The 14,728-nt window shown below is 40.5% G+C and overlaps 1 protein-coding gene across 1 annotated transcript; it reads left to right on the top strand.

The window, feature by feature from the left end:
* Positions 1 to 3,639: 3,639 nt before the first annotated feature.
* On the top strand, positions 3,640 to 5,899 carry LOC309699574 (tripartite motif-containing protein 16-like). The gene has a single exon (XM_082522657.1). The coding sequence runs from the start codon at positions 3,734 to 3,736 to the stop codon at positions 5,402 to 5,404; it is 1,671 nt and encodes a 556-aa protein (XP_082378783.1). The 5' UTR covers positions 3,640 to 3,733; the 3' UTR covers positions 5,405 to 5,899.
* The last annotated feature ends 8,829 nt before the right edge of the window (positions 5,900 to 14,728 follow it).

The following is a 14,728-nucleotide window of genomic DNA, read 5'->3' on the forward strand; positions in this document are numbered from 1 at the left end:
AATATATTAGGTTTCATCATACATATGCTGAATTTATTTGCTATTCTCCCCCAAAATGTAGTAATAATACATAATCTGACTGGTGTTCAAAGCGTATAATTTCTGAATTTGAATTATATTTTGGTTTTCATTACTAGGAGCGGTGCTAATTTAAAAAAATTAAGTCAATGAAAGTAGAAAAATGTTTTAATATATATGAATTTTATAGCATTTTGTAAACATAAACAGGGGGTGGCCAAAATAATACTTGAACTCCCAGTCCTGTATTGTGTTCACGGAGGAACTGAGGCTCAGAGTCTGTCCAGAATCAGGACTGATGGCTCGTGTCTGTACCTGTGTGAGGTGGATCAATGTCATGGCTTTGGCAGATTTATCTTAGTGACACTGGTAACTGGATCAGGTCATTAAGTAAAATTTTAAACTCCTTCAGTTCTACATGACTTTCTTTTCAGATGAATAATAATCTGCTTGGAAATATGTGTGAAAATAATTTTAGTGCTTATTAGTGATTTTAAAAACTTGTTTAAGATGTGTTTGTGTCTCTGCAGCAGGGAGAGAAAACCTGAGACATCAAACACAGAGAGTGGAGGAAGGATCGGCCTCTACTGTGGACTGACAGCAGCTCTGCTGCAGATGGTCGATATCACTTTAAATAGAACACGTGTTTGAGTAGAGGCATAAAAAACACAATCACAATAGTAAATGAAATATAGCCATCCCAAATCCACTCAGTTGTGTGGATGTGCAGAAAAGAATTAAGAGCAATTAGAGAAAGAATAGAGAGTCTTCAGAGCCTCTTCTTCTCCATGCACCTTGAAACTATAAGTGAAGTTGTGGTAGAAGTTTTTTTTTTCTGATTTGTTTCTGTTGCCGTGTTTCCATTTATAAAGCTGTTGGTTTATTATTACTTATATTGCAGTAATATTTCTGCTGTCTGCCAGTTTTTGACTCCTCTGATGAAGCTGCAGTGTTTGTGTTCTGCTTTGATCCACAGTGATCTGCTTCTTTATTGTCTGATCTCATAAAAACTGTCAGACTGCAGCTGTGAGTTCAGACCTTCAGGATTCATTTACAGCTTTAATTCTTACACACTATAGATTAATCTTGTTATTGTTAATCTGAAACTCTGCTGCATTCACTGATTTTAATCCTGTGTCTTGCAGCGCGCTGACATTTTCTGTCTGATAATAATTGCTATCCTGTAAATGTGAATCAGCCTGAATTGAAATCAGTGAGTTGTTAACACTGGTGTTGTTTTATTGCACTTTTTCTATAATGAAATCTTCACCTGGCTGCAGGTTTACAGCTGTGTGTGTTTCTGCACCATCGGGATCTTTATGAAACGACCCAAAGACCTCTGACTGGTTCCAGTTACCTGATAGATTTTTGGTTTGTGTTTATTTCTACTTTTGTGTTTCTGATTGAGTCCAGACTAAACTCCAACATCAACTCGTGTTTTTAATAATGTGCAGCTATGAATAAATTCGAATGTTTCCTGTTTGCTCTGCATCTTTTTAAACAAATCTTTTAGTTTTTTCTTAATTTGTGTTTCCACCTTCAGCCTCTTTGTTCTTTCTTCCAGCTGAGATGGATTTAAGGTGGAAATGAGACAATCGGTTCATGAGCTGCCAGGACGTCAGATATCAGTGGACTGCTGTGCAGTTTATTTATTGTGTTTGACTTTATCGCCTCCATGTGGACATTTATGGGAATCAGTCAAGTGAAGAAGTTGAATGATTGTTAAATAAATGGCAGCTTTAATAATGGACAGCAGGGTGATTGCCAGTCAGCTGCCAGTCACACATGCAGAGCCTTGTAATTAATATCAATGCAATATGTAAATGTAATCAACCCTTTTCACATTTAACCTCATTCCAACTGGATAACCAGACAATGTTACCGTCCAAAGCAACTTAAATAGTCAGTTGACCCATTGTAGTGTCTAAGAATATTGGAGCCTTCAGGTATCAAACCTGAGGCTCAGTCATTAAAGATGTTAAAGAACCATTTGTGACAAAGCAGATACGATGAAACATTATTTCACTCTGTTAATCACACAGAGGCAGTCCATCAAATCCTGCAGCACTTAAAGGATTTTATTCAGCACAGATGCTGGAAAATCACCCTCCACTCCATCAACCTGTACACGAAGCAACTGGTAACAGAGATGTTTTATATGAAAGTTTCTACTTCATACAAACCCTCCTTTATTATGCAGACTCAGCACAGAGTCATGAGGGGAGAATAGATTTGTAGTCCGTCACATCAAAGTAGTGTCACCATCCTGTTCAGCCATGTTTACAATGAATCCTCTAAAATGCTGCCATTCATATCAGTGCGCTCTGTTTATCCACTGGTGGGCCCATTTTACATGTGCTTTTTAAATGACTGTAACTTTGTCATTGTGTATGTTATTAATATAATATGAAAGGTTTTGAAAAGAAGAAAAGCTGCACTTTACGGAGATATTTGGTGTATTATGGTAGCACAAACTGTTCACAAGCTACTGCTGTCTGAAAAAAGAAAAGTCCTCTTAGGTGTTACCATGGGTGATTTGCACCACTGTAGCTCCTCGACCAGTTGGGCAAGAGAAACATTTCAGACGGTTACTGGAAGATGAGAAGTTGTGCTTTACGAAACTTTACGGTGCATCATTAGAAAGCACGAGTAACAATGGTCCAATCACAAGTAAGAATTGATGACGCACGGAGCAGAGACGCAGGTGTGGAGAAGTGGAAATGCCCCCCAAAAAGGCCTGGAGATTTAAAAACCTGAGTGGCCCAGGCTAAAAAACGTTTTTGTAAATATTTATTATAATTCATATTTAACGTTGATGTCGTGTTACATTTTGTTCCTGCTGAATATCATTTTTGACTTAACTAAATATCTGAAAAAACAGAGTCCGTTTATTTCCACTTTATGCTGTTGTTCCATTGTAATAACAATACAATAATGTAAAATGACAGATATTGGAAGTGGAGTTTATTCTGAGAAAAGGGGCAAAAAACATTCACTTATAGTATGATTTCTGACCCTTTTACAGCCAAAATAACCAAATAAGGCAGTCTGTATAATACTTGGTCAGGAAAGAGTTAATATTGACTGGTTCTCACATACCAGTATTTAGCCACGTCCATGCTCAAGATTATTGTTGTGATCAACTCGACCGTAATAACAGAAAATTACTTTTAAAGAAGGATCAGAGTTTCTTTTTATTCCTGTCAAACATTTATCACATTTTTGTGGAGATGAATGTGTTTGAAAAACCTTTAATTTGTTTACTGCCTCATATACCAACTACTACACCTGCTGCACCCTCTAACCTCTGATGGTGTTTGAGGGAGAGAAACAACTGAAATGAACATAAACTTAAATGCAACATAAGCATCATGTCAGTGGCTGCCTTATCTGTATGTTTAGGATCATTATCCTCCTGCATTGACTGAAACTGAAGGACTGTTTGTTAACTTCAGTGAGAACTCTGACATTTCTAAACTGAAGTTTATTTATATAGAATAAGGTGTTAACAAGCTTAAAAGTTGATGTGAGCACAAAAAAAAAACAGGTCAAACAGACTTCGCTCTCAAACCGCTCCTCTTTCTGGAATGAGACACAGCCTGATAAACAAGACAGGCTCCATTCACTGCAGAAACATGTTGTTGAGATCAGAGCTCAGACTAGTTTCAGTTATAAGGAAGAGAAACTCACACAGTCACTGACACTGAGAGGAGAAATGGCGCAGAAAGGAGTTCAGCTGGACCGAGAAACCTTCTCTTGTTCCATCTGTTTGGATCTACTGATAAATCCGGTGACTATTCCCTGTGGACACAGCTACTGCATGAACTGTATTAAAACCCACTTTGATGAAGAGGACAGGAAGGGAATCCACAGCTGCCCTCAGTGCAGGAAGACTTTCATACCGAGGCCTGTCCTGGAGAAAAACGTCATGTTTGCAGCTTTAGTGGAGCAGCTGAAGAAGACTGGACTCCAAGCTGCTCCAGCTGATCACTGCTATGCTGGACCTGAAGATGTGGCCTGTGATGTCTGCACTGGGAGAAAGCTGAAAGCTATCAAGTCCTGTTTAGTCTGTTTAATTTCTTACTGTGAGAAACACCTCCAACCTCACTATGATGTAGTTCAGTTTAAGAAACACAAGCTGGTGGCCCCCTCCAAGAAGCTCCAGGAGAACATCTGCTCTCGTCATGATGAGGTGATGAAGATTTTCTGTCGTACTGATCAGCAGAATATCTGTTATCTCTGCACAATGGATGAACATAAAGGCCATGAAACAGTCCCAGCTGCAGCAGAAAGGACTGAGAAGCAGAAGGAGCTCGAGGTGAGACGACTAAACATCCAGCAGAGAATCCAGGAGCGAGAGAAAGATGTGAAGCTGCTTCAACAGGAGGTGGAGGCCATCAATGGCTCTGCTGATAAAACACTGGAGGACAGTGAGAAGATGTTCACTGAGCTGATCCGTCTCCTCCAGAAAAGAAGCTCTGATGTGAAGCAGCAGGTCAGATCCCAGCAGGAAACTGAAGTGAGTCGAGTCAAAGAGCTTCAGGAGAAGCTGGAGCAGGAGATCGCTGAGCTGAAGAGGAAAGACGGCGAGCTGGAGCAGCTCTCACACACAGAGGATCACAACCAGTTTCTACACAACTACCCCTCACTGTCAGCACTCAGTGAGTCTACACACTCATCCAGCATCAATATTCGTCCTCTGAGCTACTTTGAGGATGTGACAGCAGCTGTGTCAGAGACCAGAGATAAACTACAGGACATTCTGAGAGAGGAATGGACAAACATCTCACTGACAGTCACTGAAGAGGATGTTTTACTGTCACCACCAGAGCCAAAGACCAGAGCTGGATTCTTAAAATATTCACATGAAATCACACTGGATGCAAACACAGCAAACAGACGTCTGTTATTATCTGAGGGGAACAGAAAAGTAACATCTATGAAGCAACAACAGTCTTATTCTGATCATCCAGACAGATTCACTGTATGGTGTCAGGTCCTGAGTAGAGAGAGTCTGACTGGACGTTGTTACTGGGAGGTGGAGTGGAGAGGGGGAGTTGGTGTAGCAGTGGCATACAAGAATATCAGCAGAGCAGGGTGGGACTATGAATGTGGTTTTGGATACAATGACAAGTCTTGGGCATTATATTGTGACACAGACAGTTATAGATTTCTGCACAACAATGTCCAAACTCACCTCTCAGGTCCTCGGTCCTCCAGAGTAGGAGTGTACCTGGATCACAGAGCAGGTATTCTGTCTTTCTACAGCGTCTCTGAAACCATGACTCTCCTCCACAGAGTCCAGACCACATTCACTCAGCCGCTCTATGCTGGACTTTATCTTTATAGAGTTGGAGTCACTGCAGAGTTGATTAAAGTCAAATAGAGAAGACAGGTTCATGTTGATCCCTGACCATTATATGTACTTGTGTAGTTTCTAAATGAGGCTTTACATTTTAGAAGCTGAGAAGTTCAGTGGTCCATTGATGTGTGAAAATAATATTGCACTGATTCAAACTGTACTTACATTTATATACCTTACATCAATATAAATCTGAATTTGTTCTTATGGCTGATAATCATGTGAGTTTAAATGATACTACTCTTCATATTCAGCATGTTTGAAATCTGTCATCAGTCTGGTTAGTGCTTTTATTCTGTAGTTGCTGTAGTGGGTTGTCAAATGCAACAATATATTGGAGCTGCAGTGATTCATCAGTTAGTCAATGATTAGAGAATTGATTGTTTTATCATTATTTTAGTCACATTTAAAGCTGGTTCCAGTTTCTGAAATGTGAAGATTGTTGATTTTCTTGATCATATATGACTGTAAACTTAATGTCTTTGAGGTTTGAACTTTTAAAATGTAACAAAAATTAAATATTTAATGTTTGACATTTAATATTTTTTTTCATATGAAAACTTTGATCACACTCGATCATTTATACATTTAAATACAGACACTAAATGATACAGGCCTGTATATTGTGGAGGATCAACATATGTCTTTGCCCTGAGCTGTGTCTGGCAGGCAGAGCATCTCCACAAATCTGATGCTTCTGATTTGGAGAAAATGATCTGAGGGAGACACCTGGAATCTCAGCCTGGACACAAAGGGAATAAAATCAGCAGAGTTATAAACAAGTGGTGATGTTGAATGATTGGCAAATAAACATCAGTTTTAATAATGGACAAACTGGATGAAATCGTTTCTCCAAAGCTTCTTTAGAAAATGTTTGTTTGTTTGTTTGTTTGTTCATTAGACATCTATTTTATTCAAACTGCTTCACCCAAAGCTTTTCTTCTTCTCTCATGCATAAAATACAGTCATTAATCTTACTAACATGAAAAACGATTTTGTTGTCTTGTTTTAAATGTGTTCTCTAAATGTGCCTTCTCCAGTCTGTATCCTGGACCCTGAGCAAATACAAGAATGAACACCAGGCTGAAATAGTCACAGCAGGGACTGAGCAACTCAGAGTCAGCATACAGTCAAAGACAAATCACGGACGCGGTTCAAAAGTCCATAAATTATAATGACGACCAGCCTGAACTTTTCAGTGTCTGAATGTCAGGTCATGCTGTGGAGTTTCATCTGGTGGAGACGATGTTGTTATTGTTGCAGGTTTTCTGTATAAGTTCCACACAGGCGAGTCATAAAAATGTCATTTATATCAACATGGTTAAACAGTACAAGTGCATTTTTCCTTTACAACGGTGTCCTGCATGTTGAAGAAGAATCATGAGTGAAGCACAATTTAAAGTCTTTCACTCATCACACGTCATTTTGAGTTGACAGCTGGTTGCTATAATGAGCGGCCGAGGCTCCGTTTGAACAGGACATCGTATAGCTTACATTAACACACATCCTAAAAGAGTTTGTTTTGCATATTTCAGAGAAAAAACAACACAGAGAAAAAACATGTTGACATAAAGCCACAGCCACATGCTGGTCAGGCTTCACTCAACAGTACACAGCTACTCCTCACACTGGAAACAAGACGAGCACCTGGTGCTTATTTTACAATTTTATCTGTCTGTAGGAGCTTAATTTATACCACTGTTTTACATAAACTATAAACTGGTAGAACGAACATGTTTTTTTAAACATCGGTTGGACAGATGGACAAACAGAAGCAGAGCAGAGCATTTGTTTGGGTAGAAGTGGAGGGCAAATGCCGTTTTGTTCATGCTTTGCCTGAAAAGTCTGCAGAGGTTTTAGTGTCTCATGAAGAATGTAAAGTTTTTCTTCACCTCATTATCTCTGTAAATAAATAGACAGTTTAAAAATGTCAGAGTTCTCACTGAAGTTAACAAACAGTCCTTCAGTTTCAGTCAATGCAGGAGGATAATGATCCTAAACATACAGATAAGGCAGCCACTGACATGATGCTTATGTTGCATTTAAGTTTAAGTTTTCAGGTTGTTTTCAAACACACATTACTGTGTATCATGTGTCAGCAGGCATGTGTTAACAGGGACTATAAGACACTTTAGTGGCTTTAATGCATATTTATATGTTCAACACAGTCAGGTGCACAGGTTCTTTAGACTAAAAATGAGGGAGGAGATGTGCTTCCAAGATTTATTATCCAGACAGGGAAAGCAACTTCACATTCAACCATACAGGGAGGAGGGGTTCAGGACTGAGGCTTACCAGCAGGTGAGAATGGTCGACACAGAGGGAAGGCAGATCCATCAAATAAATAAAGAAGTAAAAATAGATCAACAGTAACACTGTTTCGTCTTCCGTGGACTCTGTATCTCCTGAATCAGATAACTCCGCTACTGTGTGTTTGAACTCTAAAGACATTATTCAGAGTGACACCTCGCTGTCAAGTTGAAACTGTCTTTGGCACCATTAACCTAGTTTGCCCAGTGACTGTTACTGCTCCTGAGCTCCGCTCTGCACTTCCAGTTCCTGTTCCCAGGGCAGCTCGGGCCAAGCTTTCCCTTGCACCCTTACAGTGCTAACAGAGACACTGACTCCTGCACCCGTTTCAGTTCCCTGGGTGGGAGCAGCAGTTTCTAGCTCTATTACTTGTTCAGGCTTTAGCTCTGTTTCCAGGTCCCTCTCCAGCCCAGCTCTGTTCACTTGCTGCCATCCTCTGCTGAAAGCTCTGGTGAGCTCATTCAGTCAGCTGAGGACTGCATCTTTCTGACAAAGCTCATACAGACTGTTAGCACTGTACGTGTCCTGTGCAGCTACAGTTAGCTTCACCTCAGCCGGACTTTTCTGCACCTGCTGGCTCTGCATTCGACTCTGCTGGGGGTTCAGGAGAACTGCTCCGGCACCTCCTCGTCTCCGCTGGCGGCTCTGGTGAGCCCGTTCATCCTCCACCTGCTCAACCATCTGCTCCATCGCCTGCGGCTGCCACGTTGCCATCTGCTCCAGTGGTTACCACACCATCGTCTGGTTCTGCACCCACCAAGCCTCCACCAGTACGCCCGGTGCCCGAGAATCATCGCCCACGCCCACTTCCAGAAAACAACACAGATGTGCAGTTTTTCACTAAAACATGTTTTTATCTCAGATGTAAATTTATCCAGTGAATCGTTAAAGTGTGAAAAATTAGCTTGTTTGTGTTTTGTGACATAAACACTCAGTGTTCACAACACTCATGTGTGGAAATGTGCTGATAATGTGTGTTGGGAGCAGATAACAAGTTAAGACAGCCAGCAAATGTGTGCCCTCAATAGTTGTTCTTTTAACAATGCTGGTTAATTCTGTCGTGTTCATGTTGATTCTTAGTAGCAGTGTGTGGTCAGTGTGGTTTGTGCTCGGCTGCAGGGGAGGAGTGGAGCAGTGGGTTCAGGGTGTGGTGTCAGGGAATACTGGTTGTTACACCCAGCAAGCATCATCTAAACACACCTTCCCTCCTTTAAACAGCGAAACAAATGAGATTCATGGTACGATCCAGAGGATTTCTGAAACAGGTTTCCAGCCTTACATTTCCAGTTTGAATTAACGACACATTAGTGAATGCTCTTTATCAGCTTCCAGGCTCAAGCTGAATAAAGTGCACTTTGTTCTGCGTAACGCAAATGATGATGTGATGCACAATTCCCTGGATCACAGCAAGTCTGTTGCACAAGAGGAGAAACTGCTGATGTGGGAAGCATAAAACAGGCGTGCACTGCTGAGTGTTTTTGTGTGATGGGGATGAAATAAGATGTGTTAACACTCACAGTCTGACCACTTGTGTCTCATAGCGATCGTGGAAAACACATGACATAAATGATATCATGACCCTGCTCACTTGGTGGGTTTGGGCAGTGTGAATAACCCTCTCAAAGCTGCAGGGGAATAAGCAGGTGTAATGTTGTCACTACTGGAGGTGAAACATTGTCATTGTTTAAAGAGGGAGGATACTTACACACTTCATAAACCAGCAAGAAGACTTTTTCCCAGAAACAGAGTTTTGATTAGTGGAATCGACAAACAGGCTGATTTGGCTGATATGGGTGAATATTGTGCAGATAATGATAATGTGAGACACTTACTGACATGTACAGATGGATTTTCTAAGTATGCATGCAGGTGTCTTCAAACCAAGGCAGGAACATCTGTTGCATCTGCTTTTGAGGATGAGTGAGGGACGTGTACCTGTTAAACTTCCAACAGATGAAGGCGAGGAGTTTAATAATAAACATTTGCATCAGCTGATGGTTCAGTTTAACATCACACATTTCTCTGCATAAAGCCAGATTGAACCAAGAGTTGTGGAGCATTTTAACAAAAGCTTTAAGGGCCGTATGTGAAAATACTTCACATCTGTTAACTTATGAAGACATGTAAACGTGGTCCAGGACCTTGTGCTGTCAAGGCCAAGTGCTGCAGAGAGGGGGTTTCTCCAGGTGTGTGGTGGAGTGAGGAGAAGAACAACATGTCTAACCTTTCCTTTCCTTTTTCAGAGCAGAGGTGCAGACAGGAGGGCAGGCGGGTGAGTTTTCAGACTTACTCCGGGAAGCTGAGAGGAAGAGCAGCAGCAGCGAGCAGGTAAGTTTCCAGCAGGCAGTGAACAGACAAAGAGGACCAGCATCATCTAAGCATCATGAGCTTAACTTCAAATTCATCTCTGCTACACTTGATGTAACCAAACTGAGCATGAAGCCACAGCCACTGTGCAGCAGTCACACACTGTTCTGTTAAATCCATCACAGTGCAGCAAACTAACCTGTTTATCCTGCACTAACCTGTAACTTTCAAATAAACCAGTGAGTCTGAAAGGAACTTTTAAAGAACACCGATCACATGACCTGTTTAATTTTGCCTCATTTATTTTCTGGTGAGAAACGCCCCCTGTTGGCTAATGCTCAACTTATCTGTGAGCTCTGATGAAATGAAAATCTGTTACACTGATATTTTTTATCTTGCAGGTCAGTGAGTGAAATGCACCGGGTAAAATCAACAGGAAATACTTCACATGTTCTTCCAGGTTCGTAGAGAGGAGCTCATGGTTCGTAGAGACAGCTGCCAGAGACGGAGCAACACAAGGACGGGTACAGATAAACTCAGCCTGCAAACATCTAAACATGTTACTGGAGTAACACAACAACACACTTCACTCTGATGTCAACAGACAATTTTACATCTTGTAGCTGAAAGTGTGCACAGAACAATGATCATGATTTGGATCATAGACGAACATTAACTCTTTTTTTTTTTTTTTTTTTTTTTGTCCCGTTTGGATCTTTAGCCATCAGAATTGTTGTCTTGAGGCCAAGAAAGATGCCAAGCGGATTTATTTTACCAAGTAGATCATCATGGCCTTGCCATATTGGTCCATTTGATTGACCTTTATTATAATTATGAATTTATTTTATTTTCAGTTGCAAACGGGACAGACATGACTGTGGGATAGGACAGGGAGAAAGAATGAAAGAAAGAGGGGGAGAGAAAGAAAGAAAACCAAAGGGGAGAAGAGACGGTGAGAAGGGGGGAAAGAGAGAAAAAAACAAAAAACTCCTGGGTCACCTGTATGGAGAAAAAAAAAACAGAGGAGAAAGCAAACAACAAAGAGCAACATAATAAGAGAAAAAAAAGCACCATCACAATAAACTAGCTAGTCATAGATATCAATAGTTACTAAATAATAAACGATATTGTGCAGCACGCAAGATAGACAGCGCACAGTGTACTTTGAGGCAGCAGCCAAGAAAGCTGTAGTCCGCGTCTGTGAATACCCGTGTGTGCATACCTGTGTGGATCAGCATGCTTGCATTCCAAAGGTTTCTCCATGTAATGATCTGCTAGGGAGTGTGGGGAGCCAAAGCCCCGTCCTCCAGGGTATGAAGCGGGTATGGAGGAGATCAAAACTCCAGACATCCAGAGGCCCCCAGAACACAAGAGACCAAGGAAGACCCACAGAGGGGCAGCCGCGCCACTGTCCCAGTGTCTTTTTTGCATCTCATCCGTAAATACTCTGCATACTTTGTCACGTGTTTCATTTTATTTTGAAAAGTCTCAACAGGATCTTGAGCTTTATTGTGAAAGGTTTATGTGAAAAATAAACAAGCGGACATGCGAAGGTTTTACTAGTGATGGGATTTCCGGCTCTTTTTAGAGAACCGGCTCTTTCGGCTCCCAACCGGCTCTTCAGGTTGTTTTGCACAAAAGGAATTACTAATGTAAAAAAAAAAAAGTGTTTTTATTTATATATGTTTATATATAAATACATATGGTGGCCCCTAGAGACAAAGCACGTACAAACTTCAAAAAGCACGTACAAACTCCAAAACACATTTCTAGCGTTAACTGAACTTCCAAAACAGCTACCTAGATCACTTAAATTACACAATTGAAAGCATATGTGTATTGTTTGTGTATTTATACACAAGCACTCATATATATTCAAATGATTCAAAAAAAAATTTCATTTACCTGCTACTACCACACACCAAATCCAGTCATTGGTACTTCCTGGCTTGTGTAGCCACTAGATAATAATAGATAATAACAATGTGCCTAGCATTCTGGAGCACTTCTGTTTGGTTTTGTACGTGCTTCGGAGTTTGTACATGCCGTAAATATACTTTAAATATACTTTTATTTATTCTGATTCTGTTTTGTTCTGTTTTAACTGTATTAGGCACAGGCGTATAGATGAGTTTGTTCTGAAAAAAGGGCTGATGCACCTCTCAAATGGCTGAAGTCATGACAGGGAGAATGTTTAGTATGGTTATCAGCTGCAGCTGGAAACATCATGTAAAAGGATAAGATTACTGATTACTAAGTTACTGAAATAATCGCTGACTAATCAAAGGAATATTGGCAGATTAGTCAACTGCTGATATAATCTTTAGTTGCAGACCTAACCTCCACCTCTCTCAGTCTCCCCATAATTCTTGATGGCTGTACACCCATATACAAGGAAATCCCACTGTGGTTTCAACCATATTTTATAAAATATATCTCACGAAGCTTGTCCAACAAATTTGAGATGTTTGTTTATTTTTGTTTACCACTGGCTACAAGGTTTCTTGGTTTGCACGTTAAAAAGGCAAATATCACGAAGATCCACCAGACATGACTAAAAATGGGAGTTTCTCCCTTTAACGTTTCTTCCACTGTTTCACCATGTAGTCCTTTAACATTTCTCAGCTGATTTCACAATAATCATTTTCCTGTCTGTGCTGAGCTCTTTATCCCTTCGACCATAAACAATATGAATTATTTCTTGCTCACAGTCAGAAGATCTTCCTGTATCACCATTTTGCCAGTTTCCACCACATCTGTTGTTATTGTCTGTGCTCTCTGACTCGGGTTCAACCTGCTGCTTGGACACTTTCCCCACACTACACCTCCCTTACACTTATTTAATTCAGTCCTGTGTACCTTGCTGAACCACATCCCTACAAGTGCTCATCAGAGATCCGTATCTCAGTATTATAGCACTCTTCATCTCCCTACAGGCATATTTATCGCTGTTGTAGCTGAATCTGGTTCCACTCACCGAACGACGACCGTCTGGAGACGATTTTATGATCACTTTAAATCCGTCCTCGTGTGTCGTTGTCACGGTTACACTGCGCTCACTGTCCGTTTCCTCCACATTACAGGTTTACTTTCGCTTTTGCTGTTTTCGCCTATTTTTCCACCTTATTTCCGCTCTGTCATGAACATCTTCATCTCTCCCGCCATCTACTTCCTTTCATTACACTTCCTGATACATCACTTTCTGTCCTCTCTTCTCTCTCTGCTGTGGTTTGATCGAAAATGTGACGTCATTCACGGGTAAAAGCGCAAAGGATTGTGGGTACGAGTGGCAAGCGATACTAGCGCACGGAGGCTTTCACATGAAAACAGTCACACAGCCATAAAAAGAAACACAAAGAATGGCAAGAAGCTGTTGTATTATTAACTGCAATAGCCGGTCGCATGACAGCCTCGGGAAGCCGACGGGTAAAGAGATCGTTTTTTATCGGATTACGTCGTTGAAGAGAAATTGTTTAAGCCATGTTTCCGAAGTAAGAAAAAAGACAAATAGATTGCGTTGGCCTGTACAGGAGATAAAGGAAAAAAATTAACAACAGCTGTGAAATGGAATAGTCCAAATCACCAAAGTAAACTGGACCTGGGCTTGTTGCAGGGATCTGAAGTTACTAAACATTTTGTGAGTATATGCACTAAAACTTAGGACCATATAATAAATAATAAATATGTGGGTGATGAAAGTTGGGCAGCACGCTAACGTCCTTACTCCACTCTGTATGCTCGTATGGGTCTGACCCTTTCAATCCTTTGATTTTTTCCTCGTAACTTTTTTTTTTGCCTTTTCGTCAAGTCTGTCTTCATACGGACCTGCCGAGTTCTCCGTTGTTTTGTACATAACTGTTTTGGGGCCAAATAAAATGCAAGTAGGGATTAAAACCACAGAATTAATGATTACCGGTGCTGGAAATGCTTGCGCTTGATGCAGTGTTTTGATTTTGTTGCCACTCGTACCCACAATGCAATGCGCGAAAGTCACGTGGTCTGTCAATCTCTATTAAAAAAAAATCTAGCACGACTGACTGGGCTGAACAGGTAGTTGTTGTTGTTTTTTTTTAAATATAATTTATTTTTTTTGTAATGTGATTTATTCTTCTCAAGTTATTTCTACTTCAGTGCAAATAAAGGACTGTTAGAGTGTGTGCTGTGTGTTTTTCTGAAGCATGACAATCCTTTCCAACAACTATTTCCAGCTGTTTGTCACCTCTCTGCACTTTAGTCTTTCTTCCTGTTATGTCTGTGTTTGTCCACCAGGTGTCTCCGTCGGTTCACTTTCTCTGGGTGACACCTTTCCTTCCGTCCCTCTGCTCACTTTAATATTTGCTTTAAGTTCAGTTGTATGTAATCATTTTCTTACATTCAAAGTTAAATTGAATTTAATTGAATTGAAATTGAAAGAATTTATTGTCATTATACCCAGTATAACGAGATTAAAAACAGCTCCATAAAAGTGTGTATGTACTTAGCAAATTATAAAAAAAATCCATGCAATACTATAACTATACAAATAATATAAATACACGGTTCAGGAGTGACATAGACTGACAGCCAGAGAATGACGGCACAGACAGTTTCAGCACCGACAATTTAAGCACAGACATGAGTTCAAGTCTCCCAGGAGCAATGGAATGAGCATAAACAGTAGGGGTAGTTTATGTCTAGAGGAAATGGGATCAGTGGTCAGTGCAGATATTTCACTACATATGTCAGCAGGCT

This window comes from Aulonocara stuartgranti (assembly GCF_965226115.1).
Source record: "Aulonocara stuartgranti genome assembly, chromosome: 3".
Classification (NCBI taxonomy): Eukaryota; Metazoa; Chordata; class Actinopteri; order Cichliformes; family Cichlidae; genus Aulonocara; species Aulonocara stuartgranti.